This window comes from Anticarsia gemmatalis, chromosome 2, assembly GCF_050436995.1.
Source record: "Anticarsia gemmatalis isolate Benzon Research Colony breed Stoneville strain chromosome 2, ilAntGemm2 primary, whole genome shotgun sequence".
In the NCBI taxonomy this organism is placed as follows: Eukaryota; Metazoa; Arthropoda; class Insecta; order Lepidoptera; family Erebidae; genus Anticarsia; species Anticarsia gemmatalis.
The window spans coordinates 13,996,590-14,017,161 of record NC_134746.1 but is presented as its reverse complement, the minus strand read 5'-3'; the positions used below and the strand labels follow the sequence as shown (position 1 = coordinate 14,017,161).

Sequence of the window (20,572 nt, the reverse complement as noted above, 5' to 3'; positions counted from 1 at the left end):
CCGTTAATCCTCAGTGCATCTCCCACTTTACATAATGGACCAGCAATGGAGAGGGAAAGGAAACATCATTGAGTGACGCGCGAGCATGTAACTACTTATTTAACACCTACATTTACTTATGTTTGTATGTATTTAATATATTTATGTTCCGAACCAGTGTTTTACACACGTAAGATTATATTAGACTAGCTGACCCGCGCAACTTCGCTTGCGTCACATAAGAGAGAATGGGTCATAATTTTCCCCGTTTTTGTAACATTTTTTACTGTTACTCTGCTCCTATTGGTCGTAGCGTGATGATATAGCCTATAGCCTTCCTCGATAAATGGGCTATCTAACACTGAAACAATTTTGCAAATCGGACCGGTAGTTTCTGAGATTAGCGCTTTCAAACAAACAAACAAACTCTTCAGCTTTATAATATTAGTATGTATATGTATAGATGATGCATGCAAATAACATACGTACATACATACATACATACATACATACATACATACATACATACATACATACATACAGTGAGCCAGACTTCAATCACATTTTAGTGCTTGCCGTTCTTAAGCACTGATCAATAAGTAAAGCAATTGTGTTGCACATTTTGACAGAGATTAACAGTTTCAAACTCTTAATCTCTTTCCCCTTTCTTACCTTAAAAGGTAGGAAGAATTTTAACTTTTGTTTAGGTTTAACGTTAATAAAATATCGTACTTGGTGTAGTGTTTAAACGATCATTATTTCACTGCCAATGAAAGTAGGAGTCCTAGAAACTCAAAGAAAAAAGTGTACTTTTCTTTTATTTACCAGAGAAGTTATATGAAACTTATACATAAACTGAATCTGGCTATTTATTTTTAAATAAACTGCTTAGACTTAAGCGTCATCTATTTCACTACCAAAATAGTAACAACTTGCATATTATTATGCACTAGCCTAAATACACAAACAATGTTATTTCGAATAGAACTCTAAATGTCAATGACACTATGACTCATGTATATCTCTTACAAATTATAACGACCTTTGTATCGTGTTGAAATGCTACCGTTCGCTATAAAGAATCTTACTCACTACGTAATTTAAAAGCGTCGACATCGCGAGTCGAACGCTATTAGGACGCGTGGCAAACGCTCGGCTGTCAAATTCAAAATATCCTTTATTTCGTAAAGTTCTTACAAAGTATTTGAAGTAGTCAATATATTGTATTTTTCGTCCGTTTAGGGAAGAAATACTACTTTACCAGCTTGTAGCTCGTGAGAAAAAACGGCAATAAACTCACGGCTTGCTGTTTTGTCGACGCGGTAGAGATTTGCACACGAATGAGTAGACATATAGCTTAATACAAATGCTTGTGAGTATTACCCTCATCATGGTATTAAACAAAGTATTCAAACACATGCCATGCACTAAGTTAATTCACGCTAACGGCGCATAAAAATCGAGATAATGGTAAAATGTGCGATGTCGGCGCGCTAAAATAAGCTTATGTGCAAGGGTCCCAAGATGTCATCACAAGGAAAACTCTCTACGGCAAGACGGCAAGTCATTCGCGGTTTCTAGAAATTGCTCATAACAGTTGGGAAATTAAACAATTATGCGGCTATTGATGACGGACATATTTATGAGGTAATAATATGACAATCAACTTAAATTAAAGCTTTTGAAATTTTGCAGAGTTGTGACGTAACGTTGTGACACGTTTTTATCGTCACGATGAGATTTTCCTCTTGCCAGTGGGAATATTAGTATTATGTAATAGTCAACTATTTTAAGAATAATAATTAAAACTAAACATTAAATTAATACATTAAATAATTATTTTATATGTACAAACGAAAATAATGTTATTATATTATGTTAAATATTTTGTCCCGAGGGACTTAATGTTGAAAACTATAGGCAGTTTAATAACTTTGGAATACTTATTAGCGCTAACATAATATACTTACATTGTTTTTTCTTGTGGCGCTCGAACCCGCAACTGCCAGGTTTCCACATACCTGTACGTATAATATACCTTTCGTTGAACCTATTTGGTTCTGTAGGTATGTAAATAGTTTCCTTGGTGCGTTTGTAATCTCCCGTGACATTAGTAATTCGTAATATATGAGGTAAAGGATGTGTAAGCTATAATAAAGTAATAAAGTAGTGAAATTTAATTACTTAATTAAATCGTTAACGCGGATCTACGATCCTTTTTACATAAAAATTCAAAATCAATGGTATTTTTGCTGTCAATATTTAAGTAAGTAAAATAATGAGGGGAATTAATTGATGTGATATGAGTACCTAGTCTACATTTTGAACAACATTCTTTAAGGTACATAATACTAATAAATTATTTAAGCCGTCGAATTTAGGCAATTTAAAACTTATATTTATTCACAGGACGATGTAATATTTTAGCTGTGATAGCCACGATAGCGATTTTGGTCGACACGTTTTCTAAAATAAACCTAGAATCTAGAAATTCTCAGTTACTTTTCTGGCGAACGATGGCAGTAAATTTCATAAAGGGCAAAGCAGGAGTAACTAAAGCCTTCAGAACTAACCTTCCGGCAGTTATGTCAGTTTGCCATTTCATCCGCGCTGTCGTACCTAGGCGAATATTTCAAATTTATTAGTGTTTTATACCGTATTGGATATACCCATAGTACTTATTTGTTATTATTTTTTTCCTTTTGCTATATTAATAATTTACTCGTTTAAATCAATATTGCAATAATTCCCCGAAAAAGCTCGTAAAGCGAAATAAACATTGAGTTGAAGCCAAACAAATAATATTTACTTTCAAAGTTCCTTATTGATACAAAGCTTAGTACACAATCTAAATAATTTGTGCCTAGTAATACACGGTTGCCTAATCCCAAAGGCCAGGCGGGCGAGGCCACGGCACAAACTAGTTTATGCATAATATTTACACACTTGGGATCACGATTTCGCGATATTTTGACCGATTTATTATATAATTGATCATCTACATAATTCGTATGCCTTTACATAAACCTACTTGATTTGACAAGATGGTTGAACGTGGGTGTTGAACGCTTGAAATAAACTAGTTTTTATAAAGCTTATTTTGGACAACAGATACCGATTACGTGATAAAAGAATAGGTAGGTATCGTAAGGCTGCAATTCCCGATATGGAAAGTGACATAAAAAACTACAAGGATCAAAGCACACTTTCGGCAAATTATATCATACGGTTTAGATAAAAAAGTTCGGATCGAAACAAAATTAGAGGTTTAAAGCTCTGCAGGACATCAGTATTCCGCAGTTAAAAAAGACAAATTCGTTTAGTGTGTCATATAATTACTGCAAATAGCAAAATAATTAATTTAAAAACCTAAAAGGTTATGCTTTTAAACACCCTGTTTTTAAGGGGTCTTCGGGAAAGAAAAAAAAATATTTAAAAAATATTTCGGTCGGATAAAAATCTATCTAGATCATGCATAAGAATACCCGAGAACACGATAAAGTAGTTTTCACTCACATATTTACCGTTTTTCATAGTTAGGCTCAAAATATAAGTAGTGGCCCACGTATTAGTACAGATATCAGATAGTTTTCTAACAAAAATACACTTCACAAATCCACTAATTAATCAACGAGTTACATAAACGAAACGAAATCGTGTAAAAGTATCATAAATCCACTGAACGGTACAAATCCGGCCTAGATCGGTAGATAGCAGATATATCTAGATAAATACCTTAACTGCACGTTGACTAAGAAACAGATATTATCTGATATTGCTTAATTACTAGTTACAAGTGTTAGCGCATAGTTTCCTTTCATAACAGTTCTCAAATCTGTGCTAAATTTATGTTAACACACATTCTGAGAAGTCATTCATCTTGATTTTTTGTAGGTAGAATTATTTAAAATGATTTGTATGATGTTTCAAATTACTGCATAGAAGAGGTCAATAGGTATTATTATGAATGTAGAGTTTTTTATTATATTAATACATTGACTGTCTGCCTATGAGTAAGTTAACCTATGTTTATTTATTCCAAGAAACGCATATAAAATCGACTGACAAGAGTGGCAGCCATCTATCTTCTAGAGTTATTGCATCCAAAGCTTTTCTTTAAACGGCTATATAAAAGCTAAATAAGCGCTGTTGCAGCTTCTCTATACAATCAAGTTATATGATATTTTTAGGCTTTACTAAACGGGAAAAGATCAAAGTTCCCAATTTTTTACCACACAACTGTATGCTAGTAAGTACCTACTACAAAAAAGGCTGTGTTATTCGATTTTAAGTTTCAGTCTAGCGAATTAATCCACACTCTACTTAATTAATCGCGTGGAATGACAGCCGGGGTCAAAAGTACCTGTAATAGAGAATAGAGCCTCGTTTTATATCTAGGTCGAATTAAATCAATCTAAAATGGTAAATATTTAGTCACGTAACTCCAGCCTACAGTTTATGGTTTCTCTATTGAGAAAGCGACGGTCAAGGTACACAGGTCATTGAGGAGGTGACAAAAATCTCGCCTTGCAAACACCTTACCAAAGATAATAATAGTTGTTAATTGTTTTTTATACATATTCCTACTATTAAATATAGAAAATATTAAAAACCCCTTTGCCCTAGTACAAGTAGCAAGCAATACTTATGGTTGTGTGCACAACCTTTTCAAAATGCGCTGCATACGGAACAACTATAATAATTGCAAGTAAGTATAATATTTTGAAAACTACGACTCATAAGGCTTGCCTTGCTTTGTTTACCTTCCGTTTCGGAAAAAGACGCAATTCAAAAATACCTATACAGCCTCACCTTGTAACTAGTATTTACTTTAGTTAAATAATAGTTACGAAATATATTGTTAGAACAATGTTAAAGTTATTATTTAATTAAGAAACGAATACTCTGTTGTAACACGCTGGTTCAAGAGCATGGGGAGATCAAGGGTAGACGTGCATGCGAGCTATTACAATAACACGTACAGATTTATATCATGGGATGTATGGACCATACCAATTACAGACATACAGAACATTGGTAAAGTGTTTTTTTTTATTTTAAAGACAACTCCCGCACTAAGAATTGCTCTTGTGACGCGTGGACTTTTATAAACATACAAACAGCGGACTCATAGTACAACCAGACCCGAAACAACTATGTGGATATGAAGTGATACTACTAAATTCTATGTGGATCGCACAAATAATTGTCCCGTGTGGGAATCGAAGCCGCGACCTCCCGACGCAATGGTAGTGGCGTGGCGACCACCTTAACATACGTATACGTAGGTAGCAGAAAACCTAGAATATGAAGAAACGAACGCTTGTCAGACCCGCGCAATACTTTAAGAAAAATTACCCGCGAGCCATTTCTATCAATACAAATGTTACGGTAGTTATGAATGAAGCAACAATATTGACAGTCCGAATAATTAAAACACTCCAACTGAACGTCATAATGATAACTAGTTAACTAATAGGTTGCTCAATGAAGTAAGTGGCGCAGCGGCACGCATCCACCGCCCTACAAGGATGAAGCGATCACCTGCGCTCGCGCACGCCGCCGACAGTGAAAGTGCCGCTGTAACTTCGTAACGGCGTTATGTCACAGCCTGCGCCCGCGCAGCCAGTCGCGCCACGACGCCGCCGCCGCGCGCGCACCTTACACACATACTCCCGATAACAACCAACCTCTAGTGATTTACTCCAAGCATGTGCGTGTGAAACATTTAAAAAAAAATTAAAAATATTTTTTTTCCAAAATGTCTCGCCTAGTGATAGTTTTGTTGAGTGCATTGGTTTTAGTCAATTCGGTTGAACTACAAAATGACGGCAAAGAGAGTGCACGAGAGGAGAAGTTACGTAGTGCTTTAATTGACGCTTTTCAGAGTATTAAAAAAGCTTCGGCTAAGGGCGGCCTCGACGACGAGGGATCCTCCGATCTGATCGGCTCGCTGATAGCGGCGCCGATACCGATAAGAAACGAGAAGTCGACCACTGAGGATGCCTTCGACGTATTCGCAGACGACGACGGACTGTCGTTCGCGGACTTCAGCGATCTCGAAACTGAAGAAAAGAAAACGACGACAGAGAAGTCTCACAATGTCCAACACATCGTGAAGACTACGAAACAGGCAGAGAAGACTACTACTAGACCGAGCAAAGACGTGTTGAGCAAGCTGAGTGACTCAATACGGAACACTGTGAACGAGTCTAGGAATGTTCTGCGCAGAGAGAGCATGATGAACACCACGGAGCCGCTCGGTATTGAGAACATGCTGAGATTGTTCGACGCTGACATTCTGGTGAAGCAGTGGAATGTCCTGCAGAAGAGTGTGAGTGGCGAGTGTCGGCAAGACATGCAGAAGTACGTCGACGGACTCATGGACAGGAAGCTCTGGGCACTTAAAAGTAAGTACAAATGATTCATATGTATGTAAATCCTTGCGACATGACTAATTCGAAAAGAGTGTAGATTTCGAATTTTCGAAAACTTGACACAGAGTCGTGACCGATGTCGAAATATGTAAATGTTTATTTATATTTTTGAAACGAATGATATAATGCCCTCGATGGCGGATCGGATACTAAATTATTCAAGACTTTTACTGAACATTGTGCAAATATTAATGTTACGTATCGTTACATAAACTGAACGATTACTTTTTTATTTAATTCTAAATAATCTAATACGATTCGCTTTTCACTTTCTGAAGTATTGATGTTTCCGCATTACTGTAAATGATCGCATAAAACTCATCGACTGATGAAAACTACTGACTATAAAGTCAGTCCGATCAGTAGTTTCGTTTACTCAATCCAGTAAAAGTATGTTCAAGGACTTTTACGAACAACTTTCCAACAAAACTGTTTCTTAATCCTATACTCTCAGTCAGAGAATCGATTCGTTTTCGAATCATAACATCTATAGGGAATCGTAAGTCTATCAACTTAAAAGCTCTACTTGCGTATACACTGCTATCTACGTTTAAATTTACTTACAGACGGGAAGCTTCCCACCAAAGCCAGAAAGTTGTGATGACAAGAGTTATTTGAAATCATGAGTGTATTTTAAACATCATACTAGTCAAGACTGTGCTTTATGATAAATTGATTGTAAGCTTCCATCGTTATCAAAATTCGTGACAAACTTCTAAATAAAAGTGTGCCTGCCTGATGCACAACTTAAAGCCTAAGCGACTAAACTAATCACTACATAGTATAAAGCAAAGCGGCTTCCCGTATCTGACTCTATGTCTGTATGTATGTATGCTTAGATCTTTTAAATTACGCAACGGATTTCGATGCGGTTTCTTTAATAGATAGGGTGTTTAAAAGGGATGCGTCCTTAAAAATTGTAAAGGTTTTCTTTGTAAAATAAACCGGGCTAAGCCGGTGCGGGCCGCCAGTGTATTTAGACCAAAGAGTTCAGAGGTAAACTGTGTGAAGGTAACAACAGTGTTACGTATTATGGAATTCTAAATCGTAAAAGTAACCAATCTGTCTCTTGAAAAGAATTGCGGTTATAAACATTCGAATAAATCTGCAGTGCTTTTCAATTCTTAGTTAAATGTCAATAATCCTTATGTAACGTAATAAACGATAATAATAGCGAACCATTCAATGTTTCGTAATATAAATACTTAAGTAGTAAGTACATCTTTATATCGATAGCAACTTTATTTTTTGAAGTATTATCAATTTTAACTTACACGTGTAAAGGCTTATAATAAAGCATAAATTGCTGACATCTTTAATTACTATTAAGTAGAATAAAAATTTGTATATTGTCGAGTTATAACCCAGGTAACTGGGTTGTGGAAGTCCGATAGGCAGTCGCTCTATGTAAAACACTGGTATCCAGCTGCATCTGGTGAGCCTGGAAGCCGACTCTGACATAGTTGGAAGAAAGGCTAGGCTGTTTGATATTGGAAAGAATTAAAAAATATTTATAACAATTCTTAGCAGGTATTAGCATTCCTATCCTTTTTTAGCAAACCTTAGATTTCCTAAAATAGTCTTTTCCTATGCTATAATAAATTGAAAAACCAAGTATTTAGATAATAATTAGCATCTCTGAAAGTTCCTTAAATTGTCTTTAACGGAGAAGCCAAGATTGATGACATGTTCGTGAGTTACGGAATTGAAAGATTTTCCTTTTATAAACTGTACCCAGTATTTAGACAATAATGAGTAAAATATAACTTTGCATACTAATACATCTTTCGATGTTATTAATTACTTTATGTTCATGCAAATAATTGATTAAACACCACCGTAGTAATCTCGCTACAATTAGACTTATTAAAGTTACATTGTTTTAAATAACGAGTGATACAATTTTATATAATTTTGATAATTAAGTAATGGTTAGTTCCGGCCGGTAGTGTCGGTAATATGGTTAAATAAACCACTTCCCTTCTATTAAAATAAATAATAAGTAATACAATGTTCAGTTTATATTATGCACTGGTTAATGTGGTCACGGGTTTGATTCCGAGAGGAAACAAACATATTTGATTATAGCTTTTTGGAAATGTGAATAAAACGTTGAGAATCTCTTTTAATATAACAGAGAATAGATACTTTGATGTATTTAATTGCAATTAATTAAATTTACAATATAGTAAGCTATGGGAAAGTCTTTGTTTAGAATTGGCACGAAGTTTACTAGTCATTATAGAACAAGATATCTTTTTAAAACCCACTGCCGGCCAAAGGGTGCCAAAGATCTCCGAATTGAGAAAGAGGTTTAAGCATTTCCATTTGGAACTTAGTGAATAAATTCTAAGGCCCACCAAAGAACGAATCTAACCAAGAATGTATAAGAATTGTGGTGAACCTAAACTCCACCTAAACTCCTTCTACTCTATGGTAGATGCCATATATTAATATATAACGATTTGGCATTCTCTGTCAATATATATATCAAACACGTAATGCTTGTATTTTATTAATACATAATATTGGCGACGAGGAAAAAAAAAAAAAACCGAACCTAAATGGAAAAATTACGTAAAAAACGGAGCACCCTACGTGGGATGCTCACCAGACTCGATACCTACATCGAGCAGAAGGCGACGATGTCTGACGAGGACATCACCGCTCGCTCCGCAGCCTTGAAGGACACCATAACAGCACTGCGAGAGTTACAAGAGAAGATAGAAAACAAAACCATAGATGATAACGATGAAACAGCGTATTTACACGAACAAAATTACGGCTACGAATTCGAAGAACTTCACACTATTTTAGTATCAAAACTTTTAACAAAAAAAAACATTATTCAAGGTCAGCGACAGGAAGACCAACATAGAATATGCCAATACCATAAGATTATACCAAAAATACAATTTAATCCTTTACATGAATCAGAAACGTTCAATAACTTTAAAAAACGTCTGGAAGTGTACTTTAGACTTAATGAAATTACTGAGCCCCACATGAAGACAAATATTCTTCTGTCTACATTATCACCAGAACTCCATGAAAAATTATGTGATTTAATAGCACCAGACGAACCATTGAATAAGACATTTAACGAAATTACTGAAACACTTGACGACTACTTAGACCCAAAACCTAGCAAATGGGTTCTACAACATAAATTTATATCGAGAACTCAAAAATCGGATGAAACAGTAGCGCAATACGCCGCAGATTTAAAAAAGCTCACTACCAACTGCGAATTTAAATGTCAACACTGCCAGAAAAACATTTCAGAAAGCTTTTTATCTCTTCAACTCATAAGAGGATTGAAAGATAGCGACGCACGTACAAAAATTTTACAAGACCGAACAGTATGTACATTTAAACACCTGACACAGATTGCAACATCTATTGAAATGAGTAAAGCAGAAAATACATCAATGCTTCCGAATGAACAACCAAGTAGTGACAATATCAATAAAATTTCCACTGATTCCTACAATAATCCAAAAAAATCTCCTTTTAGAGGAATCACACCAAGAGATTTAAAAGGGAAATGTTTCCGCTGTGGTTTAAATCACGAAACCAAGAAATGTAGCGCTATAAACATAACATGCTATAAATGCAAGAAGGTCGGACACTTAGCTAGTGTGTGTCTACAACGGCGCTCAGATGCGAAGCCCAGTAAGACTACACCGGATATAAATCAATTAAACGACTCAGCGATAAGCGATGATGATGAATGGAATGATATTAATGTTATATCTGGTGAAACATCCGAAAAATACATGATAACGGTACACATTGAACATGCTAAGATGAAAATGGAATTTGACACTGGAGCCACACTTACTTCTATGTCATTACGAGACTACAGAAAATTGAAAATCGGCAAAAGAATCTGTAAAACTAATATAAAACTCAAAACATACACCGGCGAAGTAATCGAACCTGCAGGTGTTGCATACGTTCAATGCAGATGCCAAGGAAAAGAATTCCACGGTAAATTATACCTCATCAACAACAACGTTGACCCCGTTTTTGGCCGGAGTTGGATGAAAGAACTCGAAACTCTAAATTTAGCAGACATAAAAACCTTACAGCAATCCGAAAATCTAGAATTAGACCAGCTTTTGGAACTTTACAAGACATCAGTATTTCGATCCGACTTAGGCGAAATACCCAATTACAGAGGACACTTAAATCTACAAGAAAACACAAGACCAATTTTTATCAAACCACGTAGAATACCGTACGCTTTAAAAACCAAAGTGGATGAAGAGATCGAGCGACTATGCAAACAGGGTGTCATCACGAAAGTCGACCACTCTGATTGGGGTACTCCAGTGGTACCAGTTGTCAAACCGAATGGGAGTATCCGATTGTGCGCTGATTATAAAGTTACACTAAATAAAGTCATACAAGATGAACAATATCCAATACCTATGATAGAAGATATATTTGCAGAGATGAACGGAGGTAAACTATTCTGTACTCTCGACATCACCCAGGCATATCTCAACATGACAATGGATGAAGAAAGCGCAATGCTACAAACACTAAGTACGCATCGAGGCACTTTTAAGGTGAACCGCCTAATGTTCGGCGTTAAGGTCGCGCCGAGCCTTTGGCAGAAATTTATGGATAAACTCCTTCAAGATCTCGAAGGTGTAAAATGTTTCTTTGATGACATCATCATTCAAGGCATCAACAAAGAACAATTACTACAGAGACTTAAGCTCGTGTTAGACAAACTAAAAGAAAGTAACTTACGAGTAAACAAAAATAAGTGCCACTTTTTCAAAACAAGCATCGACTATTTGGGACACACTATCGACAAAGAAGGTCTACACAAAAACAGAGAAAAAATTAACGCAATAATTAAAACAGAACGCCCAGTCAACACCGCAGAATTGAGGACATTTCTTGGAATGGCAAATTTTTACAACAAATTTATACCCAACCTATCATCGATCACGAATCCACTGAACAACTTACTCAAGAAAGAATCTAGTTTTCGATGGTCTACAGAATGCGAACAGAGCTTTATACACATTAAAAAAGAAATTCTAAGCGAAAGAGTACTTATACATTTTGATCCCAAGAGGCCCTTGGTTCTTGCAACAGACGCATCTCCACTGGGAATCGGAGCAGTACTATCACATAGACTCCCAGATGGATCAGAAAGACCGATAGCATTCGCTTCCAGAACACTATCGGATAGCGAGAAGAAGTACAGCCAAATTGACAAAGAAGCTACTGCCATATACTGGGGATTGAAGAAGTTCTTTTATTATTGTTACGGTAGAAAATTTATCCTAGTGACAGACCATAAACCACTGACAATAATTTTCCACCCACATCAAACGTTACCAGCAATGAGTACAATGCGATTATTCCACTACGCTCATTTCTTATCTGGATTTGACTACAACATTGAATACAGAACTTCGCCTAACAACTCAAATGCAGATTACCTATCCAGGTTCCCAGTAGAAAACACAAAGGCAAACAAAATGGACCAGAATTACAGCTTTCAACTTCAACAAATACATACCATTGATGTCAACCCAAATATCATAGCGAAAGAGACAAGTATTGATTCCGATTATACACCATTAGTACTCGCATTACAAACTGGCCGATCACTTAAAACGCTCGGTTACAATGATAATGAATTTACTTTACAAGATGGATGTATACTAAGAGGAACGCGAGTCTTAATCCCAAAAACATTACGCGAACGAGTGCTGGACGAACTACACCTCGGTCACCCGGGCATTGTGAAAATGAAGCTACTGGCCCGCAGTTTTGTATACTGGAAAGGAATTGACAATGATATCGAAACAAAAGTTAAGTCCTGTAGAACATGTAGATTACAACAAAATGAACCAGAGAAAGCACCACTACACCACTGGGAACACCCAAAGGGCCCCTGGCAAAGGCTTCATATTGATTTTGCCGGACCTGTTTACGGATACTATCTTTTAATAGTTGTAGACGCATTTTCGAAATGGACAGAGATTATACCTACTAAATCAACGACAAGCTCTTGGTGCATCCAAAAATTGAAAGAACTATTTTGCACCTATGGAACACCTCTACTCCTTGTCTCAGACAATGGCCGACAATTCGTATCGGGAGAGTTCGAAAAATTTCTAAAAGACTGTATGATTTCGCACAAAACCTCTGCTCCATACCACCCTGCAACCAATGGACAAGCTGAACGATACGTACAAACAGTCAAGAGAATCTTACGAAGCTTAGAGGGAGAAAGGGGTAATCTTCAAGAGAAACTTGTCATGGTAAAAACTCGCCTCAGACGGACACCAAACTTGAATGGTCAGACACCTTATCAGTTAATGTTTGGAAGAGAAGTTCGAACAGCATTACACTGCATGTTTAGAAACACCCATAAAAAAACTACATCGAAACATCAAGAGATCAAGGTCAGACAGTTGGAAGTCGGCGAACGAGTACAGGCCCGTGACTACACGAGTGCTAAGCACCATTGGCAGTTTGGTACTATCACAAGACGTCTAGGCCGACTTCATTATGAGATCCGCACCGACAACGGCGATGTCTGGCGCCGACACCTCAACCAGGTGTTGGCTGCATCTTATATTCAGCAGAACAGCTAAGAGGTTAGGAGGGGAGAAATGTGGTGAACCTAAACTCCACCTAAACTCCTTCTACTCTATGGTAGATGCCATATATTAATATATAACGATTTGGCATTCTCTGTCAATATATATATCAAACACGTAATGCTTGTATTTTATTAATACATAATAAGAATTAAAATAGAAATGTAAATATTAAAATCAGAAAATCATCTATAAGTTCACAAAATACGTCAAAAGCTTAATGTCGCAATGATTGGACGTAGCAGTGAAGAAACCAAAGTCAATATATTGCAATTATAATATTTGATAGAGTTGTGTAACAGAGCGATTAACATAATGAGAAGTAAAGTGCCTGTGTTTTGCATTTGTAGTGTATTCGACTGCTGCGCGGAGGTTATAGGTTCGATTCCCACACGTTTGTTTTACCAGGCGTAGAGATGAAACTTCTATTTTGTTTCTGTCATCAACGTCCGATTTGTAGTAAAATTTCAATGCATATTTATTACGAAAAAGATATATTGCGTGACACAAGGATCGAACCACAATACCATAAAAGAAATTACGTATACTATAATTTGCAAATTTCGTTTTTATGACCTTTTCTCGCCAATTTAATAGTTTAGAGTATTGAGTGTAAATAGTGCATATCGCAATAAAATCATAACATTGCCAATTTCTACAATGGTATATAGAAATACTATGTAAAGCGTTTTTTGTTAACCGTTTGCAATATTTAAATCATTGTGCAAAGATTGATTAGTTTTATAGTTCGTTAGGCTATTTCATTGTTGTAAAGATAGCAATTAAATGATTTATTACTAACAGATAATATTTATAAACGTTTCGTTTCAGTCTAATTTCAAAAGTCCTACCCCAAAATGAGTCATTCACTAAAAATTTTTTTAAGAATCAAGCAATTTGCAATTACACTGAATTTACTAAAGTCTCTTGCTTGAAAGTAGAGGATATAAATATTATTAATGCTGAGATTTACACGTCTGACGTAAAAGAGTGATCACAAGTTAACAATGAAGGATAGCAATCGAAAGACACTACTGCGACTGAGAGTTCTTTAATCAATTCTTAAAGACATACATATAGATTTTATTTTGAGAAAACATCAAGTATTCTATAGTTAATTAATAAATAAAATGAATGAATAAACACCTAAAACACTACTATTTGATATAACAATTCCCGAACACACTAAGGCTTACCGTGGCTGAATTTCAAATGACCACCAGTCGTATCGTACGCCAAAAACCGCATTCCGTCTACAGCCTAAAAATAAATTATTAAATAGAAGTAATATACCGTTATTTATTTATTAGTATACATAATAACACACTAAAGATACTGTGACTCATCTATCTAGTTACGATAAGGCGTTGCTGTAATATTTTTTATTAGCTACATACGTTTTTTTATCAAATGTAGATCGGGTCGCAATTCTGGTATTACTATTTAATACGACGCGACGTATTGTGGAATTTTCGGAAGGTTCTTATTCGACCAACTGTTGCAGGAGAGGCAGTGAGTTTGATTCTTACTTTGTGATTCACTGATATACTGATAATGTGTAATCAATTTGGGACATCATTTTTTTTAGTCAGGAACAGTATAATCAATTATATTAATAACGCTTTAATATCTATGCAAAAATCTTTTACTGACTACCTAGTATACCGATAAGTTTAACTTATTACAAACAAACTCAGACAAAACCGTACTCCAACTGGCTACTGAACAGTACCGACTCAAGCGCACTTTCAACACTGAAATCGAACCCGAGACCTCGAGGTCAGTCCACTGAACCGTCGAGATATTTCTATAAGCAGTCAATAATCGACCCCCTGCGAAGAAGGTCAATCAAATTGAAAAGATCCACAGCAAAAACTACGAATAGCGGCTCTGACTTTTTACACATTCAACCGACTGCGAATTAAAAGTTGCGTAATGAGTTTTAAACCGAATATCCGTTTCTAGGCCAGTAGCGAGTTAATAAGATCAAAAACAGTTTGTTTGCTTACACAACTGATTTCTTTTTTTTCTGGTAACGGCTCTTGGTAAAATTGTTCATTGTGATTTAAACTCTATTTTTGGGTACATAGAGTTTATAATAAGTATTTGTGGGAAAGAAATATGTGTTGTCTTTTAGTTAGCGTGTGGCGAAAATTGGTTGAGAATTCGCTATGTGTTGGTGTGACGAAAACTAGTTGTATTTACAATTACTTAAGAGTAGACTGACATTTTTAACATAATTTGACTTGTAGCTTTACAAACGACGAGGGGAAAGATGCCTGTTTTAGGCATTTCATTTCCAAAAAATAGTTTTTCAACTGAAAACTGGACAGGTGACTGCTCTATTTTTCCCCTTTCATATTAATACTGGTCAACCTAATGACAAATTCCCGGCAATACTAAAATTCTCTTAAAAATGAGCCTTTGCGTCGCATTAGTTAAGGTGGTCGCGTCGCCACTGCCAGTGTGACGGGAGGCCGTGGGTTCGATTCCCACACGGCACCAAATTAAATATTTGTGTGATCTACAGTTAGTTGTTTTGGGTCTGGTTGTAAAAGTCCCCGCGACGGGCTTACACGAACAATTCTAACCGCGGGAGTAGTTTTTAAAAAACGTCTTCGTGTAAGTTCAATATTAATTTCCTCATCAATTCTAAATGGTCAAATATCTTCAAAATCACGGCCTCCTAAAGCCTATATAACTAAATAGATTCTAACAAAGGACGCGCATTCCTGTCGACTATTTGTCTAACACATCAAACACTCGAGCCTCAGGCAATCAACGCTGAACATATTTGTTTTCACTCATTATATGGACATACTATTATGAACTGCGCACTTCCGGGTACTTCATGGTCACCATGTTTAGTATGCAGGTACGGGTTTACTTGTGAAAGAAAACATCGTGAGGATACCCTAGTCCTTAACTCCCTACATAATTTATAATCATAAGCTTCGACTCTGCGACTCCCAATGGCAATTTCACAGTTAGGCAAAATTAAAATAGTATTTTAAAATCGAAAATTAAACGATAGTCAAGTATATTTTATGGAGGGCTAGGTGGGTGCCCGTTTAAAGGTAGATTAGTAGGTTGAGTTAGCATTAGACTACTTTTTTGAGGAAAAGGACAACCTTTTTTACAATACAATACCGATTCGTGCGACAAAAGCAAGCAACAAAATGTATTTTATGAAAAAGAATATGAATAAGCTACTGGATATAGTATACAAAATATAACACTTTCTAACGGTAAGAACCGTTTTAAAATCAGTCCAGTAGGTTTTGAGTTGACTTCTAACATACGAACAAATAGACAAACTCTCTCTACAACTGTACACTCAGACTAGATTCCAGGAAAATATTTCATTAAAATGAAATTCTACAGAACTTTTAAATACCTAAAGAAATGTTATATACCTAACATTGTTTAGAAATGCTAGAATTCTGCCGAAAAGTAGACCTAAATAAAAAAATAAAAACAAGCTTATAACAGTACTAAAAAGCAATAAATGTAAAATTAGACACTTTTCTATTAATATTCGCATATAACTGTACCTTCGAATTCAAACCAGTTCGACAATATCATATTATGATAATGATGTATATTTTAGTATAGGCATTTCGTACTAGCCAAGTAGTATTAGTAGATAAGTCATACAAAGAATAAAAAGCTCACCAGCGCCTCTTTCTGTCGGCCGCATGTTAGCGTTTAAACATCAACCAGCAGTGGACAAGGTTTACCTAAGTACCTACCTGGTAAATAGAGTACTTCATTTCATATATCTTGATCCTTTTTGAGACGCACTTATAGTGTTTACACTTAGTAAGCAACAAGGCAAAAAGCAATATAGTTACTATCCCTTTTCGAATCCATCAAGTATAGGCATTACTAAGACTTGACTGACGATTCAGTAACAGCAAGAGACAGCAGTCAAAAGGTAAACAACATTTTGTTAAAGAAAACGTCAATATAAATAACTCTTCAAGCGTTTTATATTTATCGTATTTATAATAGACGCGCCTTTACCTTATCGAAAGCTCCATGTCTGGTGCAGGAAGTAATATTGGTTATTGAAAGGAAACAGAGATCAATACAAACACGGTGTATTTCACGATAACTAATCGATACCAGTATTGAGCTTGTGTTTATTTTGTTCAACATTATGGTAGAACCACTTTCGAGGTAGACTTTTGATAAATTTATTACAAATTCTATCTATGATAGTCAAGTGAGTTTATAAACAAAGTATTTCATGTGTAAAATAAAATAAATTCTATGAGTTGGTTAAAATGTTTTCTATTAATTTAACAAAGTCTAATAAATCATATAAGTTTGTCTCGCAAAACGTCAATTATTCTATCTTGACAAAAGAAATCAAGACTGAGTCTCTACTAAAATAAAAAAATGAGATTAAAATGATTTACTTATCGACCCATCTTTTTATTAAAGCGAAACTGTTACCTAAGAAACTCAAAATTTCCTCCAGTCTGCCTTACCTTCAAAAAATAGCTATGACTCATAATGTTTTCAAAATCAGCACAGTTTTTACAACTATTAGTTAGTACATGTGTAATAAATTGCCAACGTGTTGCATGAAATGGCATGTCCGAGGCGATAATTAGTTAGCCATACGACTGTACATAGAGCACATAGAGAGAGGGGAATGACCCGGTGTAAACTTATTTGAAAGGCTCCTCAGAAACTGTCAATAAGGCTTTCTGTATACTGCAACAGTTGCCTTCAGTGAAATGAGGCCGTATTTGTCATAGCTTTGAGCTTCGGTATTTCAGTGCTGAAGGGTTACGGTTCTAGGGTTCTTATAAAATTTGAGATTACACTGCAGTTTATAAACTGTTTTTCTTTTCATTCAATAAGTCCATAAGTTATTAGCTAAGTAGTTAAAGGCTTCTTCATATCCTTACTTTCAGGAAGAACTCGGTCAGTCATATAACTATAACTACGATTGTACATACTACGATAAAAATATAAAATCTATCAATCAATAAACTTACTTATTTTTAAGAATTATAAAAGTCTCTTCTTAGATTCCATGAATTCTAAATCTGGCTCAAAAGTTTACTTAGTTTTATTTGCGTTCATTGAACAAGACCTTTGTTTTGGTTTATTTTTTGTCCGAAGCTTATTCTCGCTTTAAATCGTATAGGCAGATGAATTGGCAAAATTTTGAATCAAATATTGCGTGAGTAAATATTCTTTAAAGGAGAAGAGATTCTTCGATATTATGATGATCAAACACCTACTAAGATATTAGAGATATCTTCCACTGTTAAAAGACTTATTAGTTTGCCTGAATTTCCGAAAAATATGAGGACAATACGTGACAACTTAAAAGTTAAGCACCTACCTTCTTAATTTTACCTTATGGTGACTTCTTTGCACGCACCCAAACTAATCACTACCTACCACAGTGGAAAACCAACTTTAACTTAAACAACTTCCTTTACTAATACCTCATAATTTATTCATACAACATTCACAATCCAAGAATAATCCGACTAAAAAGCTACCTTCACAAAAATCTTCCACGCATCCAATTTTCTCCCAACATTCTTCTGAATCACGACTGTCCACTTACTATCACATAACATACATGATATGACGTAAAGCCATCGATGGCACAGCACGATGGACCGATGGCACAAACATTACACCACGGGCGACCTTCACTCGTTTTCTACATTTCTCAATACACTTCATTTGGCAACGCTAGTTCATTATGTAACAATGACTCGGCTACGTCTTGTGAGGCTCACTTCATTGAACACACAGTACTGCTGTACTGCATTGATTGTTGTGATAATGACGAGATTTCCATTAAGGAGTTTTGTAGTGGTATATTAGTTTCCCACGCCGGAGTATCTTTAACATTTAAGAGTTTTGTATGAATTGGAAATGTTGACAGTATTCGCATTGTTAATTAGAAAATGAAAATGGGATTTTGCTCTTTTATTAAGAACTTTAAACCGACTTAAAGCATTTTTTACATCCTCGGTGAATTTAAACTTTCCTCGGGATTCGAACATAGTCATTGCTAAAAGCTCGTAACTGTGACTGACTCGTGGCCTACCTGTATCTGCGTTTGTAATATTGTACCTTATTCAAAGTTAAGCTAAAATAAAAAGATCTCTTATTGATAATTTCGTATCATTGATCTCAAAATGTTGACGAATCTGAATGCAGAAAGCCTTCTCACGCAAAAAAAGTACTTAAATAATTTAAGAAATGCAAGTCACTCTTTGCACAACTTGCATCCTCTTGCATCACTTGCATATTACTAATTGCATCTTTCAATTACTAACTTATGCTTACCTTGATATTTATTCAATTAAAAAGTAATTATATTTAACCGATTGATAGAATTAGTGCAATAAGGCATTACAGATCACGCAGGTCTTACAATTACTAAATAAATACTAGGTGTTGAGTAGATTAGAAATTGATGATCTTTTGTACAAGGTCGAGAGGTTTCACTTGCATGGCTTGTTTCAACTTTGCATGCTTGTCGATTTATTTAAATTGTATTGGTGAGCGAACTGCAATGGTTAGTTTTCTCTAAGATCATTTTTTTTTGTTCCATCGGCATTTGCGAAATGTGCTACAAATGTGTCAATGTGTTGATGTTTTGTGAAGTTTATTCGTTGAACATATCTACCATGTTTTCGAAGATTCAGTTTCCATATAAAACAAATATTTGTGTCATTCGCGCAACTTTACTCGAGGCCACAAAAAATATTCTGATATCGTCTAGATATCAGAATATTTTTTGTACATAATTGCTTTTGTACATAATTTGAATCTGTGGTTTGTACGTTTTCAAAGTTCTCTGAATGCCCTTTGCGTCATAAAATGTGGATTTGTTTAAAACAATAAAGTGACAATTTTGTTATAGCAGAATGAAGTCGATCATATCGCAACAACCTTCCCTTCCCTATTAAATAAAATATGAACAAAATACTCTCATTACCGCAACCTTTAATGCTTTAAACATAACTTCCAAATCAACTTTTTATTTTTCAAAAATCCTTCAAAATGTGCAACAAATGCGGAATAAGAACAAAGCCGCCGCGAGAGGTCGTGTGATCAACAACTTTCATCTCGAACAATCATATCGCTTGCGTAAGGTCCCCGGTTCACTTCCCCGTCCGTTTGTTTCTGTTGCTAAACCTTTGGTATTGTTGCAAGTGTTGTTGTGTGGATGTGATTGATGACTTACTATATGATGTCGTTATGGTTTTTTTTCTGTAGTTCGGATTATCGAACTATATTATAAGTATATAGTAGTATATAGATTACATCGTTTTGTTATGTAGGATAAATACTTTGCCCAATGCAGCATATAATTCGAAGAACGGATAATTTGTTTGTAAGGATCGTACCAAGTGGCGTTCTTTGGTCTCTGCCTAACCTTGTGTGGAAAGGGCGTCATATTTGTATATAATGGATAATTCTGTCGTTTTTTGACTGTTATAGTGCACTAGGACAATGACATACCTTCAT

At 35.5% G+C, this 20,572-nt stretch overlaps 1 protein-coding gene across 1 annotated transcript in view; it reads left to right on the top strand.

Annotated features, from left to right (window-relative positions):
• The first annotated feature begins 5,576 nt into the window (after nucleotides 1-5,576).
• The window catches only part of LOC142985805 (uncharacterized), a 54,727-nt gene continuing 39,731 nt past the window's right edge, over nucleotides 5,577-20,572 (top strand). Inside the window, exon 1 of the mRNA XM_076134053.1 lies at nucleotides 5,577-6,389. Coding sequence (XP_075990168.1) covers nucleotides 5,741-6,389 — 649 coding nt within the window. The 5' untranslated portion in view covers nucleotides 5,577-5,740. The remainder of the gene's footprint in view (nucleotides 6,390-20,572) is intronic.